Raw genomic sequence first — 15669 nt, 5'->3', positions numbered from 1 at the left:
GGGAAGTCCCAGGCTGGCAGTGCCTGGGGAACAGCCGGGCTCCCCTGCCTGCCTTGAGCATGTGCAGAGAGCTCCGCGTGCATATTGGGAAGTGAAGTTCTAGCTGCAACCCTGCAAGCCTCCGCTTAACCAGCGCCGCGGAGTTCCCACTGCGGGGAAATACCCTCCCTTGAAAGCTCCCGGGTTTGCCTAGGAACAGCTCCTCGGTCAGCACCCCTTTCCTTCCCTGCTCTGTCTGCTTTCTGTTACTATTTGCTAACCACCCTACCAGGGCGTTCGCCACTTCACTCACTTAGCACTTGAAACATAGCAAGCGCTAGGTCTTATTATTATTTAACTCGGAGGCTGGCTCCTCTTCCTTCCCTTTTATTCCTCAAGTAAATCCCTGGACTCAAGAAAGGAGTGTGTGATAAAGGAGGAGTGAGCAGTGCTGAGAGAACAACAGCCCTCTGAGGGTCAATATCCTGAAATAGCTAGGCATCTCTATAGTAATGAGGCAACTGAAACAAACAGAAGTGAATAAAAATATTGCTTTGCACTTCTACTGTGCTTTCCATCCGAGGATTTCAGTGTGTTTTACAAACATCAATTTATTAAAGGCTGGCAACATCCCTGTGAGGTAAGTATGATATCAGAAACAGAGACAACAAGATTAGGTGGCTTTTTGTTCCTGATTGCACATCAAGGGTAATGGCAGGGCACAGAATCCATCTCTCTCAACTTGCAGAGCTCTGCTTTGCTTGCTAGACCCTAAGCCTTCCTACCAAAACTCATCCATCAGACTGAGATGAATTCTTTTTATTTCCTTTCACTGGTAATTCCTACTTGAAATCTTTGCATCCCTAATAGTAACCATTTAAAATGTATCAGCTATCATCCAAAGCAAGCGTTACGTTATATAAAAACGTAATGCTGCTGCTGCTAAATGCATCCATCCTCTAGAAATCTAGTGCACGGTCTAAACTGTTTGTCTTCTCTATTGGGCAGATTGTGTCCTCTCCTGTGCTTTTTATGATGCCAACCACACTGATTGTACCCAGTGTACCATAAATGAAACAATAAGAAATGTTTCACTTTTTCATTCACCTAAGTGCTTAAATTTCATTCCTGCTAGGGAAGGAGACAGTGCCAGAACAAAGCTTTTGTGTGTTCTGCAGTACTAGAAAAGAAATGCGCGCGCACACACACACATCTATTTTTCACATTTCTTTTCCCCATGTTAAGTTCTCCTCACACCTTCTATGGGTCATCTCGATTTTCACTTCAAAGTTTTTTTTTCTCCTGCTGAGGATAGCTCATCTCAATTGATTGGACTCCTACAGTTGGTATGCGTACTACCACCTTTTCATGTTCTCTGTATGTATAAATATCTTCTGTCTGTGTGTTCCATTCTATGCATCCGAAGAAGTGAGCTATAGCCCACGAAAGCTTATGCTGAAATAAATTTGTTAGTCTCTAAGGTGCCACAAGTACTCCTGTTCTTTTTGCGGATACAGACTAACACGGCTGCTACTCTGAAACCAGGAATTATACAGTTTGCACCCAGATTTGTTACACCTGACAGAACTACCCCCACAACAAACATGGCTGCCTCAACTTCTCATTTTCTGGCAGTTAAAACCAAACATTTAAAATCCAACCGTATTTTAAAAAGCACTGTATCTGTTGATTAACTACTTCAGTATAATAATGAGTACTTTCTGTTCTCCCAGTAATGTGTGTGTTCTGAACTAAAAAATCTTAAACTCTTGAGATCTATTTCACTCCGGAAGTGGTTATTAACTTGAAAACAGGAAGCACCCGTAATGTACTAGTACTGAAAAGTTTAAACATTAGAACCGTTAGACAATTTAACAATGGGGGAAAAGAGAGGTAGAAAGAGAATGGATAGAAGGAACAGAGTGGACAGATATATTTTCTAGAAGATATTGCTAGCCACAAAATATTACATAGGGGTCCCTAAAGGAACTTACTGATTTCATAAATTGTGATGAACCAAAAGGAAACAAAACAGCATGTCATTTTTGGAACCCAAAATCGTCTGTGTCTTGCTGTACAAAGAAGGAAATACCTATGGTGTGGAATATCTCGGGGCACACAAGATGAAATGTACTGTCTTTTAATACCTTCTCAGACTCCTACATATGTACTAGGTAAGATATTTTCAGATGTATAGAATGTTGCATTGAGCATTTAACTGGTTTACAAAAAATTAGGATAGCAAGTCTGGCAGAGCTTAAATGTCGAATGAGCATCTGTACCAAATCTCTAACCCTCTTAGGGTTCACCCATCACTAAGGGGTCTTAATGGTCATCCAGATTTACAATGTCATTCCAAGGGAAACTGATTTCAGTGGTTCTTCCAAAAATTAAGGAACTTTCCTGTCAAGAACAAGTTCATCAAGAATGGTGCTATTGTGATGCTGGTAGACCAGGTGCTAGCTCATATGAAGGTCCCCATGTCTCCATTGAACAACTGACATATACATAGCTGGAATTAGTCTGACTAAGCTGTGTGTTAGTATTGTTAAAATAGGTATTAGAATTCTAATAATGTGTTTAGTGTTCAGACTTTATGCAATGCTTGTATGTTGCTGCATGTATTAATCTCACTTAACATTAATCTCAGGCTTTGGCTACACTGGCGCTTTAGAGCGCTGCAAGTTTCTCGCTCAGGGGTGTGAAAAAAACACCCCCCTGAGCGCTGCAAGATACAGCGCTGTAAAGCGCCAGTGTAAACAGTGCCGCAGCACTGGGAGCGCGGCTCCCAGCGCTGCAAGCTAATCCCTATGGGGAGGTGGAGTACCTGCAGTGCTGGGAGAGCTCTCTCCCAGCGCTGGCGCTGTGACCACACTCACACTTCAAAGCGCTGCCGCGGCAGCGCTTTGATGTTTCGAGTGTAGCCAAGCCCTCACATTATAAGGTAATATTTCAGCATTTGCATTGTAAACCTCTAGATCACCTCTCAGGAGAGAGACATTAACTAGTGTTAGTGCTGCATCAGGTTTCAGGTGTGCATAGCAATATAATCTTTAAAAAGTTTAGATTAGTTAAAATTTTCTACAGATAAGCCTAGAGCCTTGCAGCAGACTAGATAACAGAAAATAAAAAAAAAAAGTGCTGATCTCCTACAGAAGGTGTTACTTCCTAGCTGACAAGGAAAGTCTATCAACAATAGATGGACTAGAGTGGAACATTAAAGAGGACAAAAAACTTTGTTGTTTACTCTCTCCTGCCCCAAAACATGAAGATGAGTCTTGCAATTCCTCCCATCAGCTGAGTTTGCAGCTTAAAACAGAAGGGGAAAGATGGACTAAAACCCCCTAACAAGGAGGAAATGTATCTTTATGCTGCTTGGACTCAGGACAACAGGAATCATAGAATAGAATCATAGAATATCAGAGTTGGAAGGGACCTCAGGAGGTCATCTAGTCCAACCCCCTGCTCAAAGCAGGGCCAAGCCCCAATTAAATCATCCCAGCCAGGGGTTGGTCAAGCCTGACCTTAAAAACCTCTAAGGAAGGAGATTCCTCCACCTCCCTAGGTAACCCATTCCAATGTTTCACCACCCTCCTAATGAAAAAGTTTTTCCTAATATCCACCCTAAACCTCTGCCACTGCAACTTGAGACCATTACTCCTTGTTCTGTCATCTACTACCACTGAGAACAGCCGAGCTCCATCCTCTTTGGAACCCCCTTTCTGGTAGTTGAAAGCTGCTATCAAATCCCCCCTCATTCTTCTCTTCTGCAGACTAAACAATCCCAGTTCCCACAGCCTCTCCTCATAAGTCATGTGCTCCAAACCAATCATTTTTGTTGCCTCTGCTGGACTCTTTCCAATTTTTCCACATCCTTCTTGTAGTGTGTAGTGTACTGGACACTGTACTCCAGATGAGGCCTCGCCAGTGTCAAATACAGGGGAATAATCACAACCCTCAATCTGCTGGCAATGCCCCTACTTATACAGCCCAAAATGCCATTAGCCTTCTTGGCGACAAGGGCACACAGTCAACTCATATCCAGCTTCTCATCCACTGTAACCCCTAGGTCCTTTTCTGCAGAACTGATGCCTAGCTGCTCAGTCCCTAGTCTGTAGCAGTGCATGGGATTCTTCCATCCTAAGTGCAGGACTCTGCACTTGTCCTTGTTGAACCTCATCAATTTCTTTTGGCCCAATCCTCCAATTTGTCTAGGTCCCTCTGTATCCTATCCCTACCCTCCAGCGTATCTACCACTCCTCCCAGTTTAGTGTCGTCTGCAAACTTGCTGAGAGTGCAGTCCACACCATCCTCCACATCATTAATGAATTACTAGGCATAAACAAAAGATCCCCAGTGCTTAGCCTGGGTTAGCCCTGAAGTGCTTGCTTATCATAGAAACTTACATTACTTTGGAAGTTTAAGATTGTTATTCATTTCTGTATGTATGTTTACCTGCTTATCCTTGTAAAAACTCTCTTATTTCATTTTCCTATATATCTTTACATAGTCTATTATAGGATTGGCTACAAGCATTGTCTTTGGTGTGAGAACTAAAATGCAACTGACCTGGGGTAAGTGACTGATCTTTTAAGACTGGGAATAACCTGAATATTGCTGTGATCCTTGGTAAGGGGCCATCTATCACAAAGGTAGGCTTACTTGGGTGGCAAGACAAATCAGAGTACCCCTGCAGACTGTCTGTGACTACATGTTAAGGCTATTATAGTGCCTGAGGAGTTACACTTAATAATTGGTTGGTGAAATCTAAGTATAGCAATCAAAACCAGTTTAGGGTTTGGGCCCTTTTTCCTAAGTCTGCCCTGAGGTTGGCACTAATACGCTTGAGACACTGCAGGACAGCTTGGTAGCTATACTTTTAAACTGGTCTTTCCTTCATTACTATATTTGGGTCATAAAGGAGAATTAGTCAATAAAGTTAGTCTAATAACTAACAGAAAACAATGTGATGAATGCTTACAAAAGCAAAAAGACTTAACAGACTTCTTGAGAGAGTCAAGATTTCTAAAAGAAACAGGGAGTGGACCGGTACAATGTAAACAAAAGGGAACACAAGGGAGATGACGTGACAATGCATATAAAGAACATGGTTACTGATAAAAAAAAGCAAAGAACATGGGGGATCACATCTGAAGCAATCAAACTAGTGTGCTCCAGAAACATGATAAACACAACCATCATCTGTAATGTGAAGGGTGAGGAGCTTCTAGAACCAATGACAAAAAAACAAGCCCCCACATACAAACACGCACACAGAGTATGAGGGAGAAAAAAATCTACACTAGAGATGAAAAAAATCCCCAAAACAGTGGTACTCCAACCTTCACCCACAAACCAAACCCACTTGTTGTGACAGGACGAACTGTCCATTCAGTAGATTATGCAGATGTTCAAACTATGGCTGTATATGGCCTGCTGGGCATGGCAGAGCTCTGCAGGCTTGGTACCCGCTTGCTGTGGCTGGGATGTAAATGGTCGTACTCTCCTGTTGCAGACGGTCACCCCTCTCCATTCCAACGTGCCTTGCCCAGCACTGCAATGGTTACCAAGCAGCGCCTGCCCACACAACTGGAACAAACGCTGTGAATGTTCTTCTTTTATGGGTGTTGCAATGGCATTTTTCAGACTGGGCCGTGTCACCAGTGTGACAAGCAGAGCTGGGCTTCTACCACTCTAGGCTTCCTGAAGACTCAGGCAGCCGCTGGGCCAGGCTGGCCTGGGACGCCTTGGGGGGGACGGGGACCCACAACCAGCCCTGCTGGCAGAGTGGCCCAAGAGGGCTCAGGACACGTCAGTGGCCAGGGCCAAAGGACAGGTGGCTCCCACAGGAGCACCCCCACCCCCCGCCTCGCTGGTGCCAAGCCCCGCCCCGGGATACACCGCCTGGCCCACCTGACCACAAGGGGCAGTGCTGGCGCGAGGTGCGCAGAGAGAAGGAGAGGGCGGGGGGGGTGGAGTCACGGAGGAGGCGGGGCACACGGGAGGGGGCGTGTCATGCCGAGCACCTGACCCCTCCCCTCCCCCCACCTGTCCCTTTGTTTTCGTTACACGTGGAATTTCCAGGAGCCGTGACGTCCCCCCAGCCTGGGCAGACGGAAGCCAATGGGCGGGAGGGGGCGTGGCAAGACGCGAGCGTGCGTCGGGTCAAAGATGAACCTGGGGATGGTGGCTGACCTGGCCCAATCCCGCTCGCACCTGCCTGTGACTTCGCGCCCTGTCCTGGGACGTTGTACCTGCGTAGCCGGTGAGTGCGGGGCCGTTCCTCCCACCGCGGGGAGTCAGGGCTGGAGGAGCCGCCACAGCCGCTGCGCTCTGCGGCGGGGACCGACCGCTGGCCGGGCTGAGCTCGGGTGCGATGAGTTTGTGACGGGCTGGCGGAGCCGGGGCAGCCGCAGGCGGTGTCAGCGGCCGGGGATAGGAACCGGCCTCTGCCCGCCCGCTCCCTGTGGTCTCCCGCGCTGGGTGCCCCCCACATCGGGCAAGACGTCACGGGGCGCGAGGCGCGGAGGGAGCCGGCCCAGGTGACTCGCCCAGGGTCAGTGGCAGAGACCTGGTCACGCGAGGCGCCGTGCTCTGTCCCCTGCCGCCGGGGGAGGCCTCAGGGCCGTGAGGTGTTTGGGGGCTGTCTAGTAGCAGGAGTAGCGCTAGAGTAACACGTAGATGGAAACGAGCCGTGGCGTTGCCTTTTGGCCCTGCCAGCGAAAGCAATTAACTGAAATGAATGAACAATCCTGCAGTCACTGCTCACGTGCCTCCTGGTCACTTTTCCTGCTAATCGTTTGTAAATTGTAGTGAGGTTGAATAGTGGTGCTATAGTTTTATTTTTTTACAAAGCTTCAACTCATTAAGACGAACGTCTGGATTTCAGTACATTTTAAACTAAAATGTTTTAAATAGGCATGTCCCTTACAAGCTAGCAGTAGCAGATGTTCAGGATTCTCTGTCAAAATCTCTGCTGGTGTAAGTGAATTGAAGTCAGGGGAGTTACGTCTGCAGAAAACTTGGTCCTCTTTTATTCTCAGTTTACAGCTGGGGAAACTGAAGCAGAGAATTTGAGAGTTGCCATATATCATGTAGTGAATCAGTGGCAGAGGTGACAACAGCACTCAAGCTTTCCTGGATCATCCTACATGTCTAAACAAAAGTTAATCTTTTTTAACTGAAGGTGGTTTTCTTTGTTTGTTAAACTTTTGTGGACATTCTTATTTCAGTATAAAAATTACTTATTTCAGTTAAACTGTTCCTGAGTGCCAGAAACTAAACAAATCAGTCACATGTATACCTAAATAATAGTTTGCACTAGTGCAGGGGTCGGCAACCTTTCAGAAGTGGGGTGCTGAGTCTTCATATATTCACTCTGATTTAAGGTTTCCCATGCCAGTAATACATTTTAATGTTTTTAGAAGGTCTCTTTCTAGAAGACTATAATATATAACTAAACTATTGTTGTATGTAAAGTAAATAAGATTTTTAAAATGTTTAAGAAGCTTCATTTAAAATTAAATTAAAATGCAGAGCTCTCTGGACCGGTTGCCAGGACCCGGGCAGTGTGAGTGCCACTGAAAATCAGCTTGTGAGCCGCCTTCGGCATGTGTGCCATAAGTTGCCTACCCCTGCACTAGTGTAAAGTATAACACTTTAAATTCATCCCTTCTGTAATACTGGTGCAACTTTCTCATGGAGAGAAGCCCTTAGAAACCACTGAAGCAAAAATGAAATTAATCACTCATTGAACAGTGTGTGAATATGGGGGTTTTCCACCAGTTTAACTAAGGCCATGTCTACACTAGAGAGCTTACAGCAGCACAGCTGTACTGATACAGTGGCACCACTGTAAGATCTCCTGTGTAGCTGCTCTGTCCCAATGGGACAGTGCTCTCCTGTCAATATAATTAAACCACCCCCAACAGGCGACAGTAGCTATGTTGGTGGGAGAGCGTCTCCTGCCAACATTGCGCTGTCCACATTGCTGCTTCTGTTGGTGTAGCTTATGTCACTTAAAAGGGTGGGTTTTTTCACACCCCTGAGCAACGCAAGTTATATCGACAAAAGTGCTAGTGTAGATATAGCTTTAATCTTATTTTAAAAACAGTTTTAAATTAAACCAGTGCAACTTTCTCATCTAGATAAAGCCTCTGACCATGCTGCCTCTCTAACCTATAACTTTTTTCAGTCCAAACGCAATTAGCTAAATGACTTGCTGCTGTGCTATTTTGTGTGTCTATAGTCTTTCAGAATGCTGTTGTACATGTGGCACCACTGGAGTGCTGTCTTGCCTTGTACACCAGACACAGCAGGTACACCATACCAGTTAATGAATTGCAGTCTTAAGGATTGTGGGATTTGTTCTAAACAGAAGGATTCAGTTCACCTTTCAATGAGCAATTACGGTGACTGTTAGTGTCCCGATGAAAAGGCGTCTTTTTTTCCTTGCTGTTTAAAGACAAAAAAGATGGTTCAGGGGACCTGTGAAGAAATATTTGATCCATTCCTAATGCCTAGTTAATAAAACCTAATATTTTCATAAGTTATGCAAACTCTGTGTAGCATGCTGGCAGTAGGCCATAGAATTGTGAAAGCTGCCATTAGTATATGCATTTCTGGAACTACTAACTGACCTGCTACTGCAGCTCAAAGTGCTAGCAAGCCTTCTGACAAACAAATAGTAATAGCAAACAGGTAAATATCACTTTGTACTTCTATTTTAGTCCTGATTTGTTACAGGCATTGACTCTTCAGGGACCTTTCTGAAAAAGTAGATGAATGTTGTTTCATGGTAGTGTTCATCTTTATAATTTTTGTCTTAGTTCTTATTAATACATTCTGCCACTTAAAGCCATTCTGTATCAAGCACTTATTTTGCTTTCACCTATATTAAATTCCATTAGTTATGTCATGATTTTAGTGATTTATACTTTTTCATGAGAAAGCAACATTAATGAGTGCCAAGTGTTTCAATAGTGTATCAAATTTTTATACAGTAATTACATATTATCTCATAGCAAAATACTGGAAACAATCACCCTAGAATTTTAGTGGCACTACACTTTCAAAATAGCCACTTTGTCACTGAACAGAGCCGCAAAAGAATTGAAACAGACTACAATAACATATGAACTCTAAATAATTTTATAATGCACTGTTGGTTAATAAGGTTCATTAATATAGCTTAATAAAACTTAGCTTTGACTGTTGTAATTCTATCATTAGTTTAAAAAAATCAGTTTCTATAGATGTCTGTTCTAGTTTAAAACTAGATTTGAGCATTTCCACTGCTGCTTTGTTGTTGGGTTTTAAAAAAAAAAAAAAAAGTTCAGTAGTGTTTGATGATGTGCAACACCTTTATTCAAAGGTAAGAAAGGAGACCTACTCGGACCAATTGAGATTTTAAGAAAATACTGTAAAATGCATCTAGGTGAAGTTGCTATGGCTGTTTGACTAGAAGACACTTACAGAGTCACAAGTAATTGTTGTGGCTTTGGCTTCTGGAAAGATTAGCAGCTGCATATTCCTAACCTGAAAATGTAGTTTCTGAGAACTATCCCAGATGGTTTTTTGGTTTTTTTAATTGGCTTTTGGAGAGACTGAAGAAATTCTTGGTTGCAGCCCTTCTGTTTTTTGATGGGGAAAGTACTAGACATTACACCCAGTTTTATAGCCTAGCACAAAAAGTGTGCTTTTTAAGTAGTATTAATGAAAAATATACTTGCATCCTACAATTTTATTAGGGATTCTATATGCCCATTATGTTCATTACATTGAAAATATTGCATTTTACTGAGTGTATTTTTCATATGTATTAATGTATATATTTTCCTCTTGCTAGGAGATCATGATGGCTTCAAGGATGTTTAGCCTATATTTGCTATTCTGCCTACTGTCTGCATTCTTGATCTCTGTAGCTGAGGAGCATGCAGAGGAGAGTCATCAAGCAAATATTCGCCTTGATAAGAACCTAGTACAAGACAAAGAGTATGTATTTTGCATTCTGTAAATGTAAACTTGTATTGCTCAGTAATTCACTTTGAATTTGGAGACTCCAGTATACCATGAGACTCAGGGGCCTGGTAGCCCTGTCTACACAGTATGGAGAATCTCTTAGCCATACACACTGTTCTTCCTTGTATGTACTGTCCACGGAAAGCATTCTGGGGGGAAGTGTGTATTATGAACACTTACGGTGTGAGATTCTCATCCTCTCTCCTCTTTACAGTGGAGAGAAGAGCCAGATCCTCAACAAGGGGCCCTAAAAGCTGATGGTGGGGGAGGATTCACCCAGTACAGGCTGTGTGGAAGACAGTCATAAGGAGATAGCCTTGGGAGGCTACTGTAACTTACAGGCCCCCAGCACTGTCTACATTATATCAGAGATCTCTCTAGCCCCTGCAGCATATCAGTATCAAGAGGGCACAATGGTGGCTTAAAACCACCATACACTCGCAGACCAGGGGGAGAGAAGTTCTGTGCCACATACCTAAGAGATTGAACACAGAATCTCATCCAAAGTGTTGTAGACTATTTCCCTGATCAAAGAACAGTTAAATATAAACAGGCCTTTAAATATTAAACAGCTGGCATTATTTTTTATTTTCAGCCACATCATGGAACACTTAGAAGGCGTAATTGACAAACCAGAATCTGAGATGTCCCCACAGGAGTTGCAGCTCCATTACTTCAAAATGCATGATTATGATGGCAATAATTTGCTTGATGGATTAGAACTTGCCACTGCTATATCACATGTACATAAAGAGGTGAGCAGTATTTATAACAGCCCATATGTCTCTTCAAAATAATGAGTTCTCAAAAGTAGTTCCAGTTAGAACATGTATTTTCTGTGTAGTCAGATTTTCTGTAATATCAGTCTTGTTTAGTGTTATAAAAGTACTAAGTAAACTATATCTGTAACTTTACAATCCAGAGAGGCCCTATCCTAGCTTAGACGTTGTGGCCTGCTAGGGTGAATGTGGCCTGAAAGAGAATGATGAGTATGCTGAGGAAAGAATAGCCTGGAGGGCAGGGGTAGAAAGGGGAGTTACTAGCTGTGTGGCCAGTATGTTGCAGTGCTGTTGTGAACATGCCTCTTTGCTGCAAGTCTGTTTCTCCACCTCTTCAGGTTGGCAGCCCATTATTTGAAGTCAAATATTTTCAAACCCCCCTTACACCTACTATAAAAGTATCTGATATAGTGTGTGTGTGTGTGTGTGTGTGTGTGTGCTTGTTTTAAGAGAATGATAGAGAATATTTGACCTTGAAGAATAACTGTGCATGTGGAATGAGGGAGCCAGATATTCTTTGCTTTAGATGTAATACAACTTTCAGCCTTCCATGGCACTGCAACCCACTGATTGAGAGAAACTGCTGTAACTAATATCTTTCTCATAGGAAGGTGGTGAACACTCCCAGGCAATGAAAGAAGAAGAATTAATTAGTCTAATTGATGATGTCTTACGAGATGATGACAAAAATAACGATGGATACATTGATTATGCTGAGTTTGCAAAATCACTGGAATAAGTGGTTTTTTTTATTTCTTCTAGTTATATGCAAATGTGACCCAGTATAATGTGACTTATTACAGTCTATTATAAACTAATTGTACAAGCCACCCTCTGTGCAGTATTCATGGTAGGAAGATATGTTCTTATTCCACTCTAATTCTTTAGGTTGGAATATCTGTGTTAGTGAGGAAAGAACACTACATAAATCAGAAGTGATGAAATTAAACTTGACTAAAAGTAACTAGCTATCTCAATCTTGAAAGTGCTAATATGAAAAATTACTAATTACATATGCTTCAGCATCAGTTGGCAAACTGATTCCTAGTATAAGGATAGTGAGAAAGTAGACTATTTTCCTCTATCAGTTAAGAGCCCTACTTTAGAAAATGCCAGGAAAGCAAGAAAATGTGAACACGTGACTGTAGTGCTCCTTTACAAGAAAAATTCTTCCTAGCTCCACATTAAACATACAACTTACCAGAAATAAAACTTGTATATAAGTACAAAAATTCAAAACATAGAAATGGTAAGATAAAACAAGATTGTTGAATGTGGTTTATGAACTTTTAAATGACAATACCCTATGGAGTTCAAGTCTTGCAAAAATAAATATATTTTTAATACCCATTTATATTTTTCAACTTCCTCCCATAGGTCAGGTTTTTCTATAGGTAGTACTTTACTGGATTTTTCTCTACCCTAAATGGTCTTTTTAAGAAAACATAAGTATTTTTATTACATTTATTGCTGTAGCATTTAATAGAATAGTTTCTGAAAATTCATTTTGAAGTTCATGTTATCAAACTGGTTTAACACAACACTTCTGTTTAGTTTTTTCTATACCATGGACTGCTCTTATGTTATAGTATTATTCAGCACAACAGTATAATCTAAGACAGTAATACTGCCTTGTTAAGGTTCATATTGATGTATCTTGACACACATTATGGTGTTATTTTTAGAAAAAATACAAAGTATTTCATTACTAACACTTTGAACAGCTTAAAGATACTTGAATTATCTGCTTACGAAAATGGTTGTAGGAGTATTTTCAATGTTTTGGTTCAACAAGACTCAAGTCAAGCAGATTTAAGTACAGAAGTGATGTTCTGCTGCTTTTTTTTTTTTTTTGATACTGTCTTAAGTGTAGCTTAAAAATCTTAGTGCATCAAGCAATCAGGTTCATGACAAAGAATCTAAATGCAGCCTTTTCTGTAAAGACATTTTCTGTATAAAACTATTCTTATGAGGAAAAATGCATTTGTAAAGTTTCCTGTTTAAATGTTTGTGCAATGAAAACTGTGGGTCAGATATTCTTGTGATATTTCCTTATTTTGACAGATTTGTATAATGGCTTATGTGGGATATACAAGCAATAAAATTTTGAAGCTGATGCAATAGCTTGAAGTTGAAAGAATAATACAAGAATACTTCCCACTTAAATTCTTCAGGGGGGAAAAAAACCAATCTACCTAATTCTACCAGCTGAATTTCCTTGCTCCCATTATTTGTATTACTGTAGTGAATAGGGTCCCTAATCATGGAGTAGGACTGCATTATGCTTGGTGTTGTACAACATAGAACAAAAAGATGATCTTTGCCCCAAGAAGTTTAAGACAAGAGACCGACAAATGGGGGAAGTACAAAGAAACAGTATTGGTAAGCATAATAGGTAGTGGCGCTAGCACACCAGTGCCCTAACCTTGTTTCTCATGTACCTAAAAAAAAAATGAATAAAAACCAGTCTAAGGCTATGTCCCTCTTTGCTCAATAAAATCATTATTTCTGGGAGCATGTAGCTATACAAAGATTCTTCTCAATGAGATTATCTTGATAAAATTAATGTCGGTTCACTTTAGACAATTGAAAAAGTCAAATATAGTGCCCATCTAGGAGGATATCTAATCTAACCCCCTCCTCAAAGCAGGACCAACCCCAACTAAATCATCCCAGGCAGGGCTTTATCAAGCTAGGCCTCATAAAACACTAAGGATAGAGGTTCCGCCACCTCCCTAGGTAACCCATTTCAGTGCTTCACCACCCTCTTAGTGAAATAGTTTTTTCTAATATCCAACCTAGACATCCCCCACTGCGGCTTGAGACCATTGCTCCTTGTTTTGTCATCTGCCACCACTGAGAACAGGGTAGCTCCATCCTCTTTGGAACTCCCTTTCAGGTAGCTGAAGGCTGCTATCAAATCCCTCCCTTACTCTTCTCTTCTGCAGACTAAACAAGCCCAGTTCCCTCAGCCTCTCTTCATAAGTCATGTGCCCCAACCCCCTAATCATTTTTGTTGCCCTCCGCTGGACTCTCTCCAATTTGTCCATATCCTTTCTGTAGTGCGGGGACCAAAACTGGATGGAATACTCCAGATGTGGCCTCACCAGGGCCGAAGAGAGGGGAATAATCACTTCCCTCAATCTGCTGATCTGCTACTAATGCAGCCCAATATGCCATTAGCCTTCTTGGCAACAAGGGAACACTGTTGACTCATCCAGCTTCTCGTCCACTGTAACCCCCAGGTCCTTTTCTGCAGAACTGCCGCTTAGCCAGTCAGTCCCCAGCTTGTAGCAGTGCATGGGATTCTTCCATCCTAAGTGCCAGACTCTGCACTTGTCCTTGTTGATCCTCATCAGATTTCTTTTTGCCCAATCCTCCAATTTATCTAGTACACTCTGGACCCTATCCCTACCCTCCAACATATCTACCTCTCCCCCCCAGTTTAGTGTCATCCACAAACTTGCTGAGGGTGCAATCCATCCCGTCATCCAGATCATTAATGGAGACATTGAACAAACCCAGCCCCAGGACTGACCCCTGGGGCACTCTGCTTGATACCGGCTGACAACTATACATCTAGCCGTTGATCACTACCCATTGAGACCGATGATCTAACCAGCTTCTATCCACCTTATAGTCCATTCATCCAGTCCATACTTTTTTTAACTTGCTGGCAAGAATACTGTGGGAGACTGTAGCAAAAGCTTTGCTAAAGTCGAGGTATATCATGTCCACCTCTTTTCCCCATATCCACAGAGCCAGTTATCTCATCATGGAAGGCAATCGGGTTGGTCAGGCATGACTTGCCCTTGGTGAATCCATGTTGACTGTTCCCGATCACCTCTCTCTCCTTCAAGTGCTTCAAGATGCATTCCTTAAGGACCTGCTCCATGATTTTTCCAGGGACTGAGGTGAAGCTATAGTTCCCCTGATTCTCCTTCTTCCCTTTTTTAAAGATGGGCACTATATTTGCCTTTTTCCAATTGTCCGGGACCTCTCCCAATCATCACAAGTTTTCAAAGATAATGACCAATGGCTCTGCAAACACATCAGCAAACTCCCTCAGCACCCTCAGGTGCATTAGATCCACATCCATGGACTTGTCCAGCTTTTCTAAATAGTCCTTGACCTCTTCTTTCCCCACTACATGCTGCTCACCTCCTCCCCATACTATGCTGCCCAATGTAGGAGTCTGAGAGCTGACCTTGTTCTGTGAAGACGAGGCAAAAAAAGCATTGAGTGCTTCACCTTTTTCCACATCATCTGTCACTAGTTGGCCTCCAGGGCCGGCTCTAGGCACCAGTGTTCCAAGCATGTGCTTGGGGCGGCACTTTTCAAGGGGCGGCACTCCAGCTTGTTTGTTTGTTTTGGCAGCAGCACTCCGGTCCCCCTTTTTACATTTATTTTATTTTATTTTTTTGCTTGGGGCGGCAAAAAACCTGGAGCCGGCCCTGGTGCCCTCCCCCATTCAGTAAGGGTCCCACACTTTCCCTGACCACCTTCTTGTTGCTAATAGACCTGTAGGAACCCTTCTTGTTACCCTTCACATCCCTTGCTAGCTGCAACTCCAATTGTGCTTTGGCCTGCCAGATTACACTCCTGCATGCTCGAGCAATATTTTTATACTTCTCCCTTTGTCCAAGTTTCCACTTCTTGTAAGCTTCCTTTTTTGTGTTTAAGTTCACCGAAGATTTATCTGTTAAGCCAAGCGGTCGCCTGCCATATTTGCTATTCTTTCTGCACAGCGGGATGGTTTGTTCCTGTGCCCTCAATAAGACTTCTTTAAAATACAGCCAGCTCTCCTGGACTCCTTTTCCCCCTCACCTTAGCCTCCCAGGGGATCCTGCCCATGAGTTCCCTGAAGGAGTCAAAGTCTGCTTTTCTGAAG

The 15669-nt window shown here is 42.7% G+C and overlaps 1 protein-coding gene across 2 annotated transcripts; it reads left to right on the top strand.

The window, feature by feature from the left end:
- The first annotated feature begins 6090 nt into the window (after positions 1–6090).
- On the top strand, positions 6091–12894 carry MCFD2 (multiple coagulation factor deficiency 2, ER cargo receptor complex subunit). Of its 2 annotated transcripts, none has more exons than XM_045011438.1 (4): positions 6091–6244; positions 9827–9972; positions 10595–10754; positions 11386–12894. In XM_045011438.1, exons 2-4 carry the CDS (start codon positions 9833–9835, stop codon positions 11515–11517), a joined length of 432 nt encoding a protein of 143 aa, XP_044867373.1. In that variant the 5' UTR covers positions 6091–6244; positions 9827–9832; the 3' UTR covers positions 11518–12894. The 2 variants fall into 2 exon arrangements, with proteins under 2 accessions (XP_044867373.1, XP_044867374.1); XM_045011439.1 differs by lacking the exon at positions 6091–6244 and adding an exon at positions 6301–6535.
- The last annotated feature ends 2775 nt before the right edge of the window (positions 12895–15669 follow it).

Source organism: Mauremys mutica, chromosome 3, assembly GCF_020497125.1.
Source record: "Mauremys mutica isolate MM-2020 ecotype Southern chromosome 3, ASM2049712v1, whole genome shotgun sequence".
Classification (NCBI taxonomy): domain Eukaryota; kingdom Metazoa; phylum Chordata; order Testudines; family Geoemydidae; genus Mauremys; species Mauremys mutica.
The sequence above is the reverse complement of the archived record's forward strand: the minus strand, read 5'-3'. Positions and strand labels throughout refer to the sequence as shown.

Coding starts and splice junctions, on each gene's coding strand:
- MCFD2 (XM_045011438.1), top strand. CDS start 9,833: ATGATGGCTTCAAGGATGTTTAGCCTATATTTGCTATTCTGCCTACTG. Junction 9,973..10,594: donor AACCTAGTACAAGACAAAGA/GTATGTATTTTG, acceptor TTTTATTTTCAG/CCACATCATGGAACACTTAG. Junction 10,755..11,385: donor TATCACATGTACATAAAGAG/GTGAGCAGTATT, acceptor TCTTTCTCATAG/GAAGGTGGTGAACACTCCCA.